At 42.0% G+C, this 19005-nt stretch overlaps 1 protein-coding gene across 7 annotated transcripts in view; it reads left to right on the top strand.

The window, feature by feature from the left end:
* ATRX (ATRX chromatin remodeler) overlaps positions 1-8970 on the top strand; it is a 99713-nt gene extending 90743 nt beyond the window's left edge. For all 7 annotated transcript variants that reach the window (XM_083484920.1, XM_083484919.1, XM_083484921.1 and 4 more), the window contains 4 exons: positions 750-875; positions 1310-1405; positions 3186-3314; positions 5946-8970. In XM_083484920.1, coding sequence (XP_083341046.1) covers positions 750-875; positions 1310-1405; positions 3186-3314; positions 5946-6248 — 654 coding nt within the window. In that variant the 3' untranslated portion in view covers positions 6249-8970. The remainder of the gene's footprint in view (positions 1-749; positions 876-1309; positions 1406-3185; positions 3315-5945) is intronic.
* Positions 8971-19005: the final 10035 nt, after the last annotated feature.

Here is a 19005-nt window from a genome sequence, read left to right as displayed (position 1 = left end):
CTACTAATTTCTTATTGACTGGATTGGCAGTGAAGCACTGCTTCATATAAACCACACAAGAAGGAAGACACAGTTAAAATAAAGATAAGCAAAAATAAGGAATTCTTCATGCCCCAGTTCTGAATATATCATTTCAGTGCCTTGTTAAAGCATTTACTATGATTTCACACATTTGGTTTGGGTCTTAAACAAAACTGCACACTGTATTTCCAGAAAAATAAGTGTTATCCATTGCTATCTGTAAAAGACCAAATATCTCCTTGCCCCTCCAATTACTAGAAAGCCCTCCCAAAATTTTGGTTTGGTTTATTGAAATAAGCATATTGTGATGACTGAAGTCTACTTGTGCTTGGTGAGTCTGCAGAACTGAGGAAGGTAGCAGCCTATTTCCTAAACTACACTCCTACATTCTTCAAGGGGATGGCACCAGAGCCCAACCTAGTAGTAATCTTATAATTCAAAAGCATCAATTCTTCGGTGATCAGCCTTCTTTATGGTCCAGCTCTCACTTCCATACATCACTACTGGGAAAACCATAGCTTTAACTATACGGACCTTTGTTGGCAAGGTGATGTCTCTGCTTTTTAAGATGCTGTCTAGGTTTGTCATTGCTTTTCTCCCAAGAAGCAGGCGTCTTTTAATTTTGTGACTGCTGTCACCATCTGCAGTGATCATTCAGGTGAGTACCAGTCATATATTCTCAAACCTTCAGCTTTGAATACTCATAAGAGCTACCTCTGTTTTTTCAGGGCCTGACAATGCGTTTCAACATGCCAATGGGGGCAAACATGTTCCCCACCAACTTTAATGCTCAGGCTCCATATATTCCTTTCAATTTGGCAGCATTGTCTGCTATGAGCAACCAGCAGCTTGAGGTAGGTGGGAAAGTTTCAAATACCATTAACATGGTAGTTGCTTCATGTTGAGGATGCCTTACATAGTCATATTATTGTGCCCGACCATGAACCTAGTTCTTTCGCTTCACAATGAAAGTGCTGTGTGCATTGACTTGTAAGATGCTCATTTCTAGGCTGTTTTGTGAAAGTTACTCCTTAATGTAGTTAAATAAAAACCAGAGGAGCAGAGTTGCCTCTCACAATTAAATTGTTTACGTGCGAAACACAGTAGTGTTTGAAATTATTTTCCATTCAGTAGCCCAACATGTGATTGGACATGTATATGATTGGACATGGTAGTTGTATCATATGGAAGCATTATAAAGAAGCTAGGTAGGAATGGAATTTCACTATATTTGTAGATATCTTAATCTATAGTTATTCAGCAACTCTTAATCATAATTTTCTTTCAGGACCTCATTAATCAAGGCAGAGAAAAAGTTTTGGAAGCTACCAACAATGTTACTGGAGCAAGAATTCAACCCCTTGAAGACATCATTTCCAGTATAGTAAGTAAACTCACTGCTGATAAGAGCCATTTTTGCTCTGAGGTTGCATACATTTCAGAGAACTGCATTAAATGCTGATTATAGCTTGCAGTATGTTTCCCCCCCTTCCTTCAGTAATACTGAGATTGCAGATTAATCAATTGGCTGCAGTGCTGTGAGGAAGAAATCTGTTTCAGGCATTTAAAAAGCCCAGTCCTATGGTAATTTACTTATAAACTATACTGTATCTCTGGGGTCAGGAACCTTTTTCAGCCATGGGCCGGTCCACCGTCCCTCAGACCATGTGGTTGGCTGGACTATATTTTTTGGGGAAAATGAATGGATCCTTATGCCCCACAAATAACCCAGAGATGCATTTTAAATAAAAGTACACATTCTACTCATATAAAAACACGCTGATTCCCGGACCATCCATGGGCCAGATTTAGAAGGCATTTGGTCCGCATCTGGCCTACAGGCCTTAGGTTGCCTACCCCTTCTGTATATGGGGGAGCTTTCTTTCAGGAAGGCCTATGTAGGATGACTCCATTAATTTGTTTCTTTATTGTCTTGGCCAAATAAACTCTTCTAAACTGATTTCTGTTATAATATCGCATAGTATTCAGTTAAGTGTTAAATGGGATGAATGACATCTGAACACAATACAGCCATAGCTAAGTTCTATTTTTTTCTTTGGAGATGTAAGCACATACTTCTAATCCATCAGTCAAAATCAGTGGAGCTTTTAAGTGTTTTGGAGTTGCAGGTTGTGGGTTGTACATGAGGTTATGTTAAGATTGTTGCAAACAATGATTGTCAACTCTGGCACTTATTTTAATGCATGACATCTATATATTTTGTGGGGGGGGGGACTTCATAAATAAGGTTTGTGCTAAAATTTTACTAAATCAGCATCCTGTCAGCAGCCAAGCAAAATATGCCATTTTCAATTTGTAAAAGATTTAGGATTTATATTATATTATGAACTGAAACTGTATTTGCATAATTTTGTATCAGCATGATCTACTTTAATTTTTATGAATGCTTCTTTTTATGAGCAGCTTAATAAAATAACTGTCTGTTTACATTTCTGCAGAATACCAGATACTTCTCTATCTGCATTTCCAAATAGTCCTTATCCCTTTGCAATTTGTACTCTCTCCCTTCTTCCCTTCCCTCTCCCCAGTCTACCAGCTGTCATTCAAAGAGGAAAATTCCACATATCTGTTGAGCATGCTAAGGTCAGAGAGGTAACTAACAGAGCGCTTTAGAACCCTAGATCCTCTTTAGAATCGTAGCCCTGGTACATTCAGCAGGCATAATCCTTGAGGAAATGGTAGATTACCCAGAGAACCATTACTTCTCCTCCCGTCTTTCAGTTTGCCTTCTCCACCTGATATCCAAGACCTTTGGAACACCTTGCTCTCACCTGTTCTCACATGTCTTGTCCAAGGTGGGTGCCCCTGACCTCCAAGCAGCCCTTCTGCAGCTGTTGAACTGGAACAAGCACCACCCCTTCCCTCTCTACAGCATTACTACCAAACAAGACACTCCAGTAGAGATGAAGAATATGTGGATAGACAAAACCTGCACATGAAGGAAAAATCCAAGTGACCCATATTATGCCTGTCTTCAGCCAGAGCAGTCTGTTGCAGTGTCTCAGCAGATTTATTTTAGACCATTTTTTGAAAACTGAGTTGCTGTATTCTCAAGGCAAAAACTCTCTGTTGACACATTTCAGGACAAATTGAGGCTCTATAAGAACTACTGCTAAAACCCCCTGTTGTGTTTTCATTTGCAGTGGAAGGAGAATCTGACGCTCACAGAGTCCCAGGTCCAGTCTTTAGCTCTAAGCCGACAAGCAACCCAGGAGTTGGATGTTAAGCGCCGGGAGGCCATCTACAATGATGTCCTGACAAAGCAGCAGATGGTAAGACTCACAAACACTTCTTGATTCAGGTAGACACATGGAAAAAACAAACAGGGCAGTAATGTAGAAGCACATTTGAAAAGGGGAGCTATTAACTGATTTATCCCACCCCAAGTGCTTACAAGACCTTTATTAGCATTGTGGATATCAATCTTACACCTCCCTAGGTCTCACTTGCAGGTTAGAGGCATCCCTGCAGTTGCTTGAGCTGTAATTTACATAGTGTGATTCAGCTTGCCTTTCTTGCTCCTAATCTGCACCAGCTCTTTTTTAGCAGCTTAGATTTAGCTTGGTGAGAGCTGGGTGTTTATCACCTTGCCAAGAAATCCTGCTGCAGAAAAAAAGATGTCATGCGCAGGTACTGTTCGAGTGAGTTTTAACCATATGTAGTACTGAAAAGATTATTATTATTATTTAGTTTTAAAGAGAAGAGGAACTTTATATGGCTCAAGAAGGAGAGCTAGTTATAACAACAGAATTGAAAATCTAATGATACTGGGTCTTCAAATTAGCCCCACCTGTATCACTGCTAATCCCAATTGCATTGCATCCTTCCATGTACTCACCTGCAAAAACAAACCCAAGTTGATGTGAAAAAAAGAAAAAGGCCTATATACTTTGGCTAATCTCTATAAAAAGGCTGACTCTATTACAGCAGACCAAATTATGGAAAAAATGAGAGGGTACAATGTGAATTAGCTATTAATACATCAGGTTATATACATTTTATTTCAAACCAAGCAATTAAATGCCAGGCACTCACATCATGGCATCTTCTGAAAAAATATTTCTAAATACAACTCAGCATTCCCAAAAAAATTCTGCTGACACTACATAAAATACTCAGTGTTCTGGCCACTGAGTGATGCTCAGCTACTAAACAACTTTGGGAAACTGACCTAGACACTAAAATTGAAGAAGCTGACTGGAACAATCTGCGGGCAAAAAAACCTTTTAAAATCAATATCAACCCACATAAGCTAATTTATAGATGGCATGTATCACTGCTTAGTGTTGGGGGGGGGGGGAACTTGCTTTCATCCTCCATCCACCCTCCCACCTGTAATATGAAGATAGTTTTGCTGCCCTACCTTAACAAGGCTGTTGTAAGAATTTCAGAGATCGTCTTACCTCATGTTACGTTTGCTTCAGGTTGCGTGTTTTCAGGTTGTGTCCCATGGCGACCCAGAAATAACAGAACAGGTTACTTCCTGCAGATGCGCAAAATGACATCACATGCCTGTGCAGAAGCGGTGAATTGTGACTCGCCGATGTGCAGATACGGGTTGCGTTCTTTTCAGGTTGTGAACAGGCCTCCGGAATGGATCCCGTTCACAACCAGAGATACCACTGTAATCTGTTTGTTGAGCCCTTGGGGTAGGGGGGTGGAGGATATTGTGTTTTTTCTTCTTTTTTATGTATTTTGTGTTTTTTCTTGTATTTTTATGCTTTGAACCAGCCTGAGATCTAGTGATGAATGGTGGAATAATAATAATAATAATAATAATAATAATAATAATAATAATAATAATAATAATAACAACAACAAGAATTCTATGTAAATACTACTGCAACTAGGAAATTTGTTTCATTCTCTGTATTTTATTTTAAAAGCACTATGCAGATCTTGATGATCAGTATAAAGTCAATATAATTCATAGCACTTCTGAAAGAAAAATCAATTTCTTTAGACAAAATAAAAAAATTCCTTCCAGTAGCACCTTAAAGACCAACTAAGTTAGTTCTTGGTATGAGCTTTCGTGTGCATGCACACTTCTTCAGATACACGTTGATGGACTTCCATTTCATGCGGCTCAATGTGGTGCCTTCCATGGTTCCAGTAGTAGATAGGTAGCCGTGTTGGTCTGCCATAGTCAAAATAAAAAAATTCCTTCCAGTAGCACCTTAAAGACCAACTAAGTTAGTTCTTGGTATGAGCTTTCGTGTGCATGCACACTTCTTCAGATACACACATTCAATTTCTTTAGAAATAGATATAAACAATCTTGAATGAGCAGAACTGAAGTAGTCCTTCACCAGACATTATTGATATTCTTTTGAAGTTTACCTCCTTGCTAACCAAATACTTTTGGCTGGAAATCAGTGCTTCTTAACACTAAGGAATTAACATGCGTGTTATGTAAAGTCTTGCAGGGTTTTTCATGTTATATTATGAAATCTGAAACTTTTTCCGAGGCGTACTGTCAGACTGGAAGTATTTTCTCATGTGGTGTTTGCCACAAAATACTTACTTGGTCATTCACATAAGAATTTTCAGGTTGCTGGACGGGGGGTGGGGTAGAGAGATGGAAAATGGTACTAGAGGAGAGAATGTTGTAACTGATAGATGGGAGCAATTTCACAGAGAGTGCTTGCCCCGATGGCAACCAAGATAAAGGTTGCTTGCAACACAATGGGTGAGTCATTAGGGGACTGTGGTCCGAAATGGTATTGCTAACTGGTGCCTCCAGTCACTAGCTTGAAAATGCCGCCACATTAGTGATGGTGGTAGCGGTGCAACAAGTATCAAGTTTCAGGTTAAAATCAATTTGTCAGGGATCTGTGGCTGAAGGGAAAGGCATTATTGAGACAGGTCATGCCCTTATAACAGCTCCACTTTTCCCTCCACAGCTAATCGGTTGTGTTCAGAGGATTCTGATGAGCAGAAGACTCCATCAGCAGTACAGCCAGCAGCAGCCACAGCAGCTGACCTACCAGCAAGCAGCGCAGCACGTGGCTCAGCAAGCAGCCATGAGTCATGCAATGATGCCAAAGCCGGGTTTGATTATGAATCCTTCCAACTTCCAACAGATAGATATGAGAGGGATGTATCAATCTGTTGCTGGTGCAATGCAGCACCCACCCCCCTTGCAGCGGGCTCCTCTTCCAATGAGCGGCAAAGGCCCAGGACCATCCCAAGGGAAACCAATGTGATTATTTTGCACTAAAAGTTTTTAAGGATTGTTAAAATCACAGAGTGAGAGAGAACTTTTTTTTATTTTTTTAGGAATCAATGGCTTAACAGAACTCAACTGTTTAAATAGTTTGAATGATTTCCGCCGCCCGCCCCCCCAGCTTAATCGGCACGTTCCATTGTAATTATTCACTTTGTTTTAATAAGACATAAGCCCCCTCCCCGATATTTAGTGGTGTTGCCTAGAATCTTCTTACATGTGTTGAGTACAGGAGATATCCAGTTGTTTTCAGTGAAAACAGGTCCTTTCCATAACATTAGGGGCTGTACAGGTTTCCTGTTTAAACTCCTATGCTTGCTGTTAATAGCCATAAAAACAGCCATTAAATGGGAGAAACTTAGTGAAGTAACACAGATCTGTATATTTTGGTTGTCTCACACACAAATGTGCACAGCTGAGTTCTTGGTTAAAGTTGATTCCTCAAATTATGGAACTTTTTATAATCTTTCACAAAATAGAAAGTGTAAAGACAGAACTGACACGAAAATTTATTCTAATCTTAGAATTTGTGATGGGGAAAAAACCATAAGATTTAAAAATGATCTTAAAACAGAACTGAGTGCAATATTTTTAAATACTACTGCTTTTAAACTTCCAAGTCGTGCAGGTTTTTTTAGAAACTCTCTGCAGCCTTAAGTTAAAGCCTGAGAAGTTGCTGTTTCCTCTAGCCTTCTGCCACTTTTATTTCATGTATGTGATGGAATAATATCAATAATTTTTTATCCTTCACCAGTATACTTCCACCATGTGCTCGTTCCGATACAAAGCACATTTTTTTGACTCCTTTATACTGGTGCTAGGGTCTCATCCTGTTGCCGGCAGTAGGATGGTTGTGGACTGGCTAAGAGAAATATACTCCTGGTACTTTGGCGCTCAAATATGGTGGCAGTGGTTGGGATTGAGCCTGTCTTCAGTAAGCAGTTTTGAAATGGCTAGAACCATTTGCTCTTTAACCACATGAAGGAATGTGCTTTCACAGTTTGCAGTACTGTCAAGAGTTGTGAAATAATTCCTTGATTTATAGATAAGAATTTCATTTTACCCTGTATTCCTTTCCCACCCTATTTCCCCCTTTAAAAAAATATAAATATGAAAGTGGAAGAAACAGCTTGGGTTTTTTGTTTGTTTTTTGTTTGTTTGTTTCTGTGCTGGAGGGAGAAGTAAATTTCCAAATAATTATGCTTCATTAACAACATGAAAGTGGAATAGTTGTCTGTTTTCTGGGCTTATGAAGACCCACTAAATCTTTTTCTCGCATTAGTCTAGCTGATGTCTCCAGAAGAAAATACAGCTATTGGAACGCAGGCATAAAATTAAATGACAGGTGCATATGAGGCATTGGAGAAGGAGCAAGTAAAGAGTAGGGTTATTTTGGAGATTTATGAACGCTAGGTAGGATTCACACCACTGAAAAAGCAAGAGTTGCTAATTTGTAGTCTAAAATTTCTTATTTTTTATCTATAATGCGCTTTGAGTCCCTGTTAGAGAAAAAGGCAGGGTATAAATAAATATATAATAATAATAAAAGTTTGGTTTTTTGAATCATCCTAGAAGAATGGTTACGTTTTATTTCTCCTATCTGAGTGAATCAGTCAGCACCCAGGCAATGTTAATTTTGGGAAAGATTCAATTTTGCAGTGAAAATGCTTTGGTTGGTAATAAGAACACAGCTTGATCATTGCAGCAGATTTAACCATAAGTTGCTGTTTTCAGCTCTTTTAACAATGGGAAGACATCCTGAGCCCTTGTTCAGCTAGTGGTGTGATTCATTTCTTTAATTTGGTGAGAAGGGAAGTGCTCAAATATTGCTATATTTGCTTCAGAGGAAGTGAAAATAGAGATTCCTTGACAAATGCTTGAAGGCAAATGGTAGCTGCCCAGGATATTCCTACATTTTGTAAAATAGAGCTGGGAATCTGAGTGGCATTTTTACATCAACTCAGGAGACTAAAGTTTTCACCAACTTTTTAAAGACAACACTTTTTCTCAACCTCAACAACAACAGAAAAAAGGCAACTGGTGTGGATGAGGATGTCTTGGAGACAAGAAGCATTGAACTAAAACTTGGACCACTTTTCATACATATTTCTCACTTGGCATATAGCTGCATAATAACGTGCTTTTTAGTATAGCGTCACGTTTTAACCAACATTTAATGACAGAAATGTCATCAGTTATTAAAAAAACTCATTTTTATATTTGTTTTGAATGTTTACCTAGTTGAAATAGCTTATATAAGATGATAACTTGTTGCTCGTAATACAGTTTTGCCTGCTAAATTCTCCACCTTTTGTAACCTGTTTATTCCTTTGGATGTAAAGCGTTTTTGCTTAGTATTGTGATATTGTACATGTTTTTGTCCCAGTTGCATAGTAATGTTTCAGTCCCTTGACCAGCTTTGGCTGCTGAAATCATACAGCTGTTAAGACTTGGCCTATGTTTTTTTTTTGTTTTTAAGACAGTTTTTCAGTTGTGTATTAAATATCATAAGAGTACTGTAGAAAATATGTCACTTCTTATAAGGCTGTTTTGTAAAATATATATTAAGGACTGGAAACGTGTTTCTAAGGAGAAGCATTCAAGTATGGCAATACGCTATCTGTGTTTTCACCATTCGAAGTGCTGTTTGGTAGTTAAAGCTATTTAATATCTGATTTAATAAAGTGACCAAAATGGATTAATTTCTGTTGTGCTGCTTTGCTAACACGACAAGTGGAGCTCTTGATATAGCTAACCAGTACCAGATCTGGAGATTTGAGAGACCCCTAGATTTTGATAAACCATAAACTCTGTCTGAATAGTAATGTTCCTGAAACACTAATATTTATGACCCATATACATCATGGCCAAATGTACTTCCCAAAAGCTGCATTTTCTATACAGTGGTACCTCAGGTTACAAATGCTTCAGGTTACAAGCTCCGCTAACCTGGAAGAGTTACCTCGAGTTGAGAACTTTGCCCCAGGATGACAACGGAAATTGTGTGCTGGTGGCGCAGCAGCAGCAGCAAGAGGCCCCATTAGTGAAAGCACACCTCTAGTTAAGAACAGTTTCAGGTTAAGAATGGACCTCCGGAACGAATTATGTTCATAACTAGAGGTACTTGGTTCTCAAACTTAATCAGTTCCGGGAGTCAGTTCAACTCCTGGAACCCTTCGAAACCCAAGGCGTGGCTTCCGATTGGCTGCAGAAGCTTCCTGCAGTCAAGCGGAAGCTGTGTTGGATGCTTGGCTTCCGAAAAACATTCGCAAACTGGAACACTTCCAGGTTTGTGGCGTTCAGGGGCCGATTTGTTCGACAACTAAGCTGTTTGAGAACCAAGGTACCACTGTACTGTGAGATATGGCACCTGAATATGGATTATGATCTTGTTAGTTCATCCATTCCAACAGCTCCCTGTAAAGCTCAGTTTGAGCAGCTTTTACTTTGCAGGTTTACCAGATAACTAGTTTTAATTGCTGTGGAGAACCTTCAATTCAGTTCATAGAAACAGTTCATGGAACTCAACTTTTGCTATTCGAACACCAATTTAAAAAAATAACAAATATCCATCCTAACAAGACAAAGGTATCCCAAGTGTTTCCATTCATATTCACGGTCACAAAAGTTTTGCTGGATTCAAAAAGACAGGTAGAGAGAGATGCCATTGTGAATTTTGTGTGTGAGAGAGGAAGGATTAATACTATACATTTATGCTTTAAGCTGAGCTGGATCCAGCAACACCATTTCTCTGATCCTGCACACCCTGTACACTGTACCAGTGTACACTGTACACTGCCTGTACATCTTGCTGCTTCTCTAATCTTTGGAGGTTTAGTCAGATTTTTAAAAATGATTAAAAAACCCTTTAAAATATAAGCTGTATTAAAAACTAGTACCGGAAATGGGGAAACTCGGTCTTGCTTTCACAAAATCCACAACCACTTACCTGCTGCTTTCGTGGTGCGGAACACATGCATATTGCAACCAGGTGGATAAGATCTATTGCATGAATCTTTCCACCTAATCATACCACCATATATTGGAGGAATACTGATCTGAAGCAAATAGCATGTAATCAGCCTTGCCACATGATCTGTTTTTGGGGGGAGGGGGGCACAAGTACTGGAACCTCAGGAAGAAACTCACAGTTCAGTGCCATGGGGTGGGTAGCAAGGTACAGCGGGTACTGGGTTTTCATACTGGCATTGTCTAGAGCAGGAATGTGGAGCCTTGGGCCCAGGGACCAAATATGATCACATAGGCCTCTATGGCCCTCTGAACTTTAGCCAAACCACACCCTGCACCAGCCAGCTTATCCCCCCTTGGGGTTTTTTGACTGAATGGAACATACCCTTGAACTCTTGCTTTTGTGCCTTTTCTTGCCTGTAAGGGAACAAGCCTGCTGCACTTTGTAAAGTTCACATTTGTTGCTCTGCCGATTTCCCCCTGTAGCCCTCCTGCCAGTGATATGTAGGCCCCAGAAAGTTGCCCAGAAGGAAATAAGGCCGTCGGGCTGAAAGACGTTTTCCACTCTGGTCCAGAGCTTTAAATGAATCGAGAGCTGCAGGTCTCGGGTGCTGAAGGAAATCTAATCACCTTTTGCTGGTGGTTCTGATAGCTTTGGCCCAGTGGCCAATGATAAATTAAACTTAGTAACATTTTGCAAACAACGTGGCAGAAATGCTGGGAAGTCTGGCCTTGTGTTGAATGTGCCTAGAACCCAGTGTCATAGAGACCAGAACAAGCTGCTTTTAACTGGTCTGCAAGCAGAGAAGGGTATCCTGATTCTCTTGGGGGGGGTGTGTGCAGGAGGTGCAGGGAGGATGGCAGCTGCTAAAGTTCCTTTTATAGTGCGCTTGAACCCCAAGAGTTCTTGGCTCTTTCGGTTTAATAGTTCCAGTGCTCTAATGAGGCATAATGACAACTGAAGAGCTCTGCTTCAGATTTAAGAGAAACCCCAAATGACAGCAATGCTTGAGACCCAGAATTGAAGGGACACATGCACAAGAACATCAGAGGAGCCCTGCTGGGTCAGGCCAGTGGCCCATCTTGTCCAGCATCCTGTTCTCACAGTGGCCACCCTGATGCCTGGGGGGAAACTACAAGTAGCACCCAAACACAAGAACCCTTTTCATCTGTGGTTCCCAGCAACTGGCATTCAGAAGCATTGCTGCCATCATAGGCTATCAATGGCCATCTCCTCCATGAATTGTCTAATGATCCTTTGAAGCCATATAGGTTAGTGGCCATTGCTGCCTCTTGTGGGATCCATAACTGAAAGTCCTTTCTTTTCTCTGTCCTGAATTGTCTAACGTTCAGCTTCATTGGGTGTCCACAAGTTCTAGTGTTACGAGGCAGGGAGAAAATCTCTATGCCGTGCATAATTTTATAAACTTCTATTATGTCAGCTATTATACCTTCTCTGAAACTCCCACTAGAAAAGGGGGAAGCATGCTGAATTTTTGCCCACTATGCATGTGCCCTCCTCTCCCTGGGGGCCATCCTTAAACCCTGCAAAGAACTCATGTTTCATGAGTTATAAACCCAGTTATCCTACTGCAGCTCTTTGATCGATTAGGCTGGCAAATGCTACATTTTCTAGATTTGATTGGAAGGCATTTTGCGGACAGGATGAAGCCTCCCTCTGGGCTCGGTGGCAGGGTCTTCAGAGCTTCAAGTAGGAGGAGGCGTCCCACCCTCCAGACCTAAACCCTGACTGCGGTTGTGTTGTGTTGCTCCCACCCCCCTCTGGTGGAAATCCCTATATGTGAACATTTTATGCGTGGTTTTTCTTTTTCTATTGTTTTTCCTCCTAAATTTGGTGTATTCGGTGTATTTGAGACTGTCTGGGTGTTTTTTGTTTTTGTTTCTTCCCTACAAGTTTTCCCTAGGGGCAGTGGGGGGGTCCCCTTTACAGGCCTTACCTTTCCTTCTTTCATGTGCTCATAAAAATAAAAAATAAAACATCAAAAGATTTCTTTCCTTTTTATTTTGCCTTTCCCTGTCAATCTTGGAACCCTCCCCCACATTCATACTGTCAGAGGAGGGGTCCCCAGATTGACTGATCATTGAGTGGAAATGCCATTTTCTTTCTTTCTTTCTTTCTTTCTTTCTTTCTTTCTTTCTTTCTTTCTTTCTTTCTTTCTCTCTCTCTCTCTTTCTCTTTCTCTCTTTCTCTCTCTCTCTCTCTCTCTTTCTCTCTTTCTCTCTTTCTCTTTCTCTTTCTCTTTCTCTTTCTCTTTCCCCCTCTCTCCCTCTCTTTTAAAATCTCGGTAAACTCCCCTCTGTGCTTCCTAATATCAGGACAGAGAATCAAGGAAATACTCCACACAATAATTGTAAATGTGACTTGTGAATACCATGTTTGATTGAAAATGTAATGGAAGGATATGAGACTTCAAGGAAGTCATCAGTCCCATGTCCTTGCTAATGCCTTTACATCTTTAACCAGTTTTTCTAATAATGCAATTGGCCATACATTTTGTTACCACCAAGAGATATGCAGATATTCTAAGCCTTACAACCTTTCTCAACCTGTGGGTCCCCAGTTGTTGTTGAATTACAACTCCCATCACCCCTAGCTAGCAAGGCCAGAGCTCAGGGATGATGGGAGTTGTAGTCCAACAACATCTGGGGACCCACAGGTTGAGGACCACTAAGCTTTCCCAATGGAGCACAATTTTCTCTTTCTGCCCCAGCATACTGCTCCATTTTAAGGCGAGATCCCGCAACAATCGTTTTGAACAGGGACACCTGTTCTGGCCACTTTGTCACTTCACCCTGCATTTATACCTCCCCCCCCCCACAACCACCCATGTCTGAGTGGCCAGTGCAACCCTTCCAACAAACTAGATGTGCAGTGATTTGGACCTGGGCTTGGTGACATTCTGCAAATCCAGGCTCAAAACCTGAAGATCTCTAGAATAAAAGCATATGGACAGCAGAGCTCCCACCTCTAGATAAGAAGTCAGGTAAGTATACCAAGGAACCTTCCTGAGTAGAAATAGCTGCACACCATTTTAGATGCTTCCTCCAAAGGAAGTTTTTCAACCCAGACTAGAATCTAATGTTGAAAACCAAATAACAGCAGGACCTGATGGAAACAGTAAGAGGAGGAAAACAATATATTCACTTCACCCCAGTACTATTGAGGGAGATGCATCTGGGAGTAGAGGAGTTCAGGTGAGCAGGGGGCACTGAATTGCAGTGGTTCAGGTAGGGGGAGGTAAGGTGTAAGAAGTGGGGCAGGCCAGGTAAGGGGCAGACAGTACCCTGGAGAATTGCAGTTGTCCTATCAGCCAGCCATCAGGTATATGGCTCTTGTTGAATGCCAGGATGGCTCTGAGTAAGACCTCCCTCATCCATGATCTCATTGTGGATGAGGAGGCTGGTCTGGTCAGTATCACTGAGACTTGGGTGGGTGAACAGGCTGGAATTGGTCTCATCCAGCCGTGGCCACTTGGATACTTGGTGCAGCATCAGGGCAGACTTGAAGGTCATATAATCAAACAATAGTAGAGCTGAAAGGGATCCCGAAAGCAGACGAATCTTGAGGTGTCTGGAACACTGTCTAGTTCTGTTATGTTGGATGAGTTTCCGCTAATAAGCCTCAAGAATGTGGATCAGTCGGGGCACTTGTGCTCTGGACCTTTGCCCCCCTTGTCTGACAAAAACTAGCAGGGAAGGTTAGCTACCTGGGCCAGAGAAGTGACTGATGTCTCATTGAGAGAGTGGGTAGTCCCTGCCTGCATGAAGCAAGCTGTATTAAAACCACTCTTCAGGAAGTCCTTGCTGGTTTTTCAAAACCTAAGTAGCTACTGGCCAATTGCTAATCTCTGTGGTGGTTCCCCACTTGTATAGCATCCTACAAGCGTCCAGGGACACTCACCTGGTGCCTTCATTAAGTATCTATAGGCACCAGGCTAACCATTCCTCTTCTCCCAGGCCTTTGGCTAATTAAATAATTTTTGGCCTTTTGAATTGGTGTTTTTGTGTGTGTGTGTATTGTTTTAGTTTGTTGTTATGGTATGTATTTTTGTGTTGCTATATTGTAAACCGCCCTGTGATCCTCAGATGAAGGGTGGTATAAAAATTTAATAAATAATAACATTTTACTAATATTAATACACCACTAATTCGCCTAACATATCAAAGCCGTTTACAACATTAAAATGATAGAAACCATATAATAAAAGCACTAAAACAGCAAAAAAATGTTAAAGGCAAGCATCAACAAATCATTGTGGGAGATATACTCTTAAAAAAAGTTTTCATCAGGCATTTAAAAGTTGGCACAGAAGGCCCACTTAATCTCTATTGGCAAGGTGTTCCACAGTACTGGGCAAATGACACCAAAGGGTCAGTTTCTCATTGTTGTCAAGTAAGCCTCACCAACTCTGGGAACGACCAACAACGTTCCTGCATGTGATCACAGTGACTGAGCTTGGATAGAAGGACTCAGGCAACCCCTGAGACACCTTGGACCTGAACTCTTCAGGGCTTTTAAAATTAATACAAAACCTTTAGGTAGTTGATGTCTGAAATCATACAAACTGAATGCACAGAAGGCAGACAGCTTAGAAGCTCTTTTTGCACAAGGTTTTCCTGACTCAAAAAGAGCTTCCAAGCTCTCAGACTTTTTACAGGGCTTTGGGAGGCTCCTGCGAGAACTCAAATGGCCCTGAAAGATTTTGCAGGAGCCTCCCAGAGCTTGTGTGAGAGTGTCCCAAATCCTGTGATATTTAAAACTTCTATATAGTGAATGCTCTATAGGACAGGAGAGAATGTTTTAGGCAGTGGGAAAATATTGGCCACACAATTTCTACACCCTTTTTTAGAGATGGCATTTAAAGTGGGAAAAGAGATTCCAAGCCTTCACAGAAGGATATGCAAACAGTGCAAAGGAAAGGGACACATTTGACTCTCAGCCTGTTGTGAAGGAGGTATTCGATACTTGCAGCAACCTGAACAAACTAAAGCTCCCAGAATTCTTTGTGGGAAGCCATGATTGTTTAAAGTGGAATCATAAATGTATGGTGTGAATGTGGCCTGTGTGTAAGAGATGAGACAGAATTAGTTTCTGGAGAGAGAGTGAGAAAACTGCATTTCCCATAATTCTTTGGAGAAAGCTGTGACGTCTAAAGTGGTATGATCAGTGCTTTCTTTTCCTAGAAAAAGAGGTGCTTGAACTCACCATGAACACCTCCTTTGTTCTCTTGGAATAGCAATGGGGCCTACCTGAGAGGTGCCAGAACTGAGAGGTTTGCAGAACTGACTTCCAGAGAGTTCCAACTGAAAAAAAGGCCCTGGGTATGATACTAATTCAAATGTAGGGTGCAAATGTGTCTCCTTGTCTACTGTCACTGGTTTGAGTCTATTGCACTTTGTAAAGTTCACGTTTGTTGCTCTGCTCTGGCCAGTGGCCCATCTACTCCAGCATCCTGTTCCCAGAGTTCCCTGTGGGAAACCTGTAAGCAGAAGAGCATTTCCAGCAACTGGTATTCAGAAGCATTATTGCTTCTAACTTCAGTATATTTGACAAGTTGTCTGGTGTATCTGACAAGGGCTGAAAATGGGTCAGGGCATGCGTGTAAACAAGCTCTGCCCCTGACAGTCTGGCTGGTGCTCAATGACCGTCACATGTGGAACACAAACTCTCCAGTCTGACCTTCATGCACCACACACAAAAGCGGAGCTGGTGTGCAGGAGAATGTTGGAGGAGGGATGGGTGGGAAATGCTCACACACAGAAGACCCCAGGTGCAATCTCTGTCTTCTCCTGGTAGGTTTGAGAAGGACTCCTCCCTGGAGAGCCACTGCCAATCATTGTCAATAGTGCTGAGCTAGGTGGACCAATGGACTGATGTGGCATACGGCAGCTCCCTCCATTCCCCCACAAATGCCTCCATATGTTCACCCACTTGCCTACAGCTAGACTCAGCTCTGTAAGGTTCAAAAGAGTCAACCCTTCTGCCCTCATTGATCTGTATGTGTTCCTCCCCACTGCCTTCTCCACCCATTTGTAAATTGAGATCGTTAGCTCACATTAGCAGGCTGCTACCTATGCAGGGGACGTGGGTGGCGCTGTGGGTAAAACCTCAGTGCCTAGGGCTTGCTGATCGTAAAGTCAGCAGTTCGAATCCCCGCGGTGGGGTGAGCTCCCGTCGTTCAGTCCCAGCTCCTGCCCACCTAGCAGTTCGAAAGCACCCCTAAGTGCAAGTAGATAAATAGGTACTGCTTTATAGCGGGAAGGTAAACGGCGTTTCCGTGTGCTGCGCTGGTGCTGGCTCGCCAGCTGCAGCTTCGTCACGCTGGCCAAGTGACCTGGAAGTGTCTTCGGACGGTGCCGGCTCACGGCCTCTAGAGTGAGATGAGCACGCAACCCCAGAGTCGGACAGGACTGGCCCGTACGGGCAGGGGTACCTTTACCTTTACCTTTACCTATGTAGAAAGTGATGTGTAAATAAGAAATGGATGCAGAGATGTATCCACTGTTGGTTTTGTTTTTGCAAAGCAGGGCACTTGATTTTCATTGATCCCTCTGGTGCTTCCCAAAAGCTTATTAGAGTTGGGGAGCTGCAAATGGTGTGTGTTTAGGGGAAAATATAAGACAGTTCCCAAAGAAGAAATGGATCCCACAATGCTGACCTCTTTATGCTGCAGGTGGGTATACTGAATTAAAAAGCTGTGGAAACTCTCAGAATATACATTCAGGCTCCCATTGCTTCGCTTGGCATAAATTACTCTTGCAGCTTTAATATCCTAACAGAAAACCTGAAGGCAAATTAATTGAAACCCATTTGATGTTTACCTTTGAGCAGAGCCAGTCCTATCATTAGGCAGTGAGGAAATCGCCTCAGGTGGAAGATGTTGGGGTGGGGGTGGGGGCAGGCAGACACCCTCCTTTGTTGGAGAGCAGAGCTATGTGATTCCCATAGCCTCTGTAAATTAGCTTGCTCCCCCCAGGGGGCAGTAGTGGATGTTACCTCACTGCCAGGGTTGGAGTCAGATTCAACTGCCAGTCTAGTTAGTCTCTGTTTATGGCATGGAGGGTGCCCTCTTGTCCTTTGCCTCAGGCAGCAGAATGTCTGGGTTCCATCCTATCTCAAAGCATCATAATTAAGAAGCCCATCCTCTTCTGCAGTATCTTATTTTCTCTCTTACTTGCTAACTGGTTGTTCTACTCCTGTTCTTTATGCTTCTTTTTATGGTCTTAGAGCATATCCAGGTGGGTGTCTTATTGCTGGTGTGTGCTCCCAGTATGAATTTATAATTGTACTGGGCTGCCTGCTCCTTCTATTGAGATATTAATGTTCTTTGACACCCCCATGTTTCTCCTGCATTGGCCTCCTCTTCCTCCTCTTATGGCACCATTTGTGTCTCTGTCGCCTGCCCTCTCTCTCCTTCCCCTCATCCCCACAGCAGGAGTTAGTTGCACTGTGATGTCATGCCACCCCTGCTCACTTGAAGCTGCTACTCTTGCTGCTCTTGTCTCTCATTTGCCTGCAACAAGAGATCTGGCTTCTTCTCCTTCCCTCATTGCACCCTGCAGCTGAGCGGGGAAAGGAGAGAGGGAGGAAAATACCTATCTGGTCCCCACTACTCAGTTGCTTCTTTACCCACAGCATACACACCACTCTTGTTTCTCCACACACACACTCACAGCTCTCCCCTTGCTATGTGTGTTGCATGTATCCTCTGCTTGGCCTACATTCACTTTCCCTGAGCAAAACAAAATCCTAATGGGATCAGCTTCCTCTTGACCCTCATGACAATGGATATGTAACTGTCAACTTGGTTTCTCTCCATATCCCAGTGTTATTCTTCTAGTCTTAAACTCCATTCTCCACATTCCCACACCAGTGTGTGATTTTTGTCCCATCCTTTTCACTTGAAGGCAAATTTACACACTACTTTTGTATTTAACTTTTGCCTGATACGCACATTTTTATTGAGCAGTTTCCACATACATAACACATTTTTTATATGTTATTTTCATGTGTCCATGCGTGTTTATGCACACATCCTCCTAGCAGTATGCATTTTCATACAGGTTACTTGACTGACGAAACTGCCTTGCAAAATTCAGAAGTGTCAGTTTCAAAACCTGGCTGTGTTTTGCTTCTCATATTGCTTCAGGAAGTTCATATCAGGTCGGTTTGCTTTTAAAGTGTGGACTGAACTGAATCTCTCCCCCATCACTACTCCACACGCAAGCAAAGCCCCCCAAGCTTCCACTCAGAAGCAAAAGAGAACAGGTGGGCAGCAATTTCGTCTCCACACCTCTTTCAATTAAGTGTAAATGATTTACATTGTGACAGCATGCCAGCACCATACTTCCACTTTTTAAGTCTTGATGTTTGGCTGCAATTGTTGTGCTAAACCTTTGTTCAGTTCCACAAGAACAACAGAAACAGGAAGTATGTGGGAGTGGCTAAACCACAAGGAAGCAACTTCAAATCAGGTTGTTGCCAAGATGCTATAGTGCAACTGAGGTAGGGGTGGGGCACATTCTAAAACCTGGAGAATTTATTAAGTGAAAGATTTTAGGATATTTGCTGAAAGGCTTTGGTTCACAGATGGATTGCTGCTCATGTAATGTGACAATCCTGAAAGTTTCGAGGGTGCAAATCAACTTGAACAGCTGTTCAACTGTGGAGTTGACTACCTTGGAAGGTGGTGGACTCTACTTCATTGGAGGTTTTTAAGCATAACTTGGATGGCCATCTGTCAGGG

This window comes from Podarcis liolepis, assembly GCF_965112155.1.
Source record: "Podarcis liolepis genome assembly, chromosome: Z".
NCBI classification, from domain to species: domain Eukaryota; kingdom Metazoa; phylum Chordata; class Lepidosauria; order Squamata; family Lacertidae; genus Podarcis; species Podarcis liolepis.
Note: the sequence above shows the minus strand (reverse complement) of the source record. Positions and strands in the feature narration are given on the sequence as shown.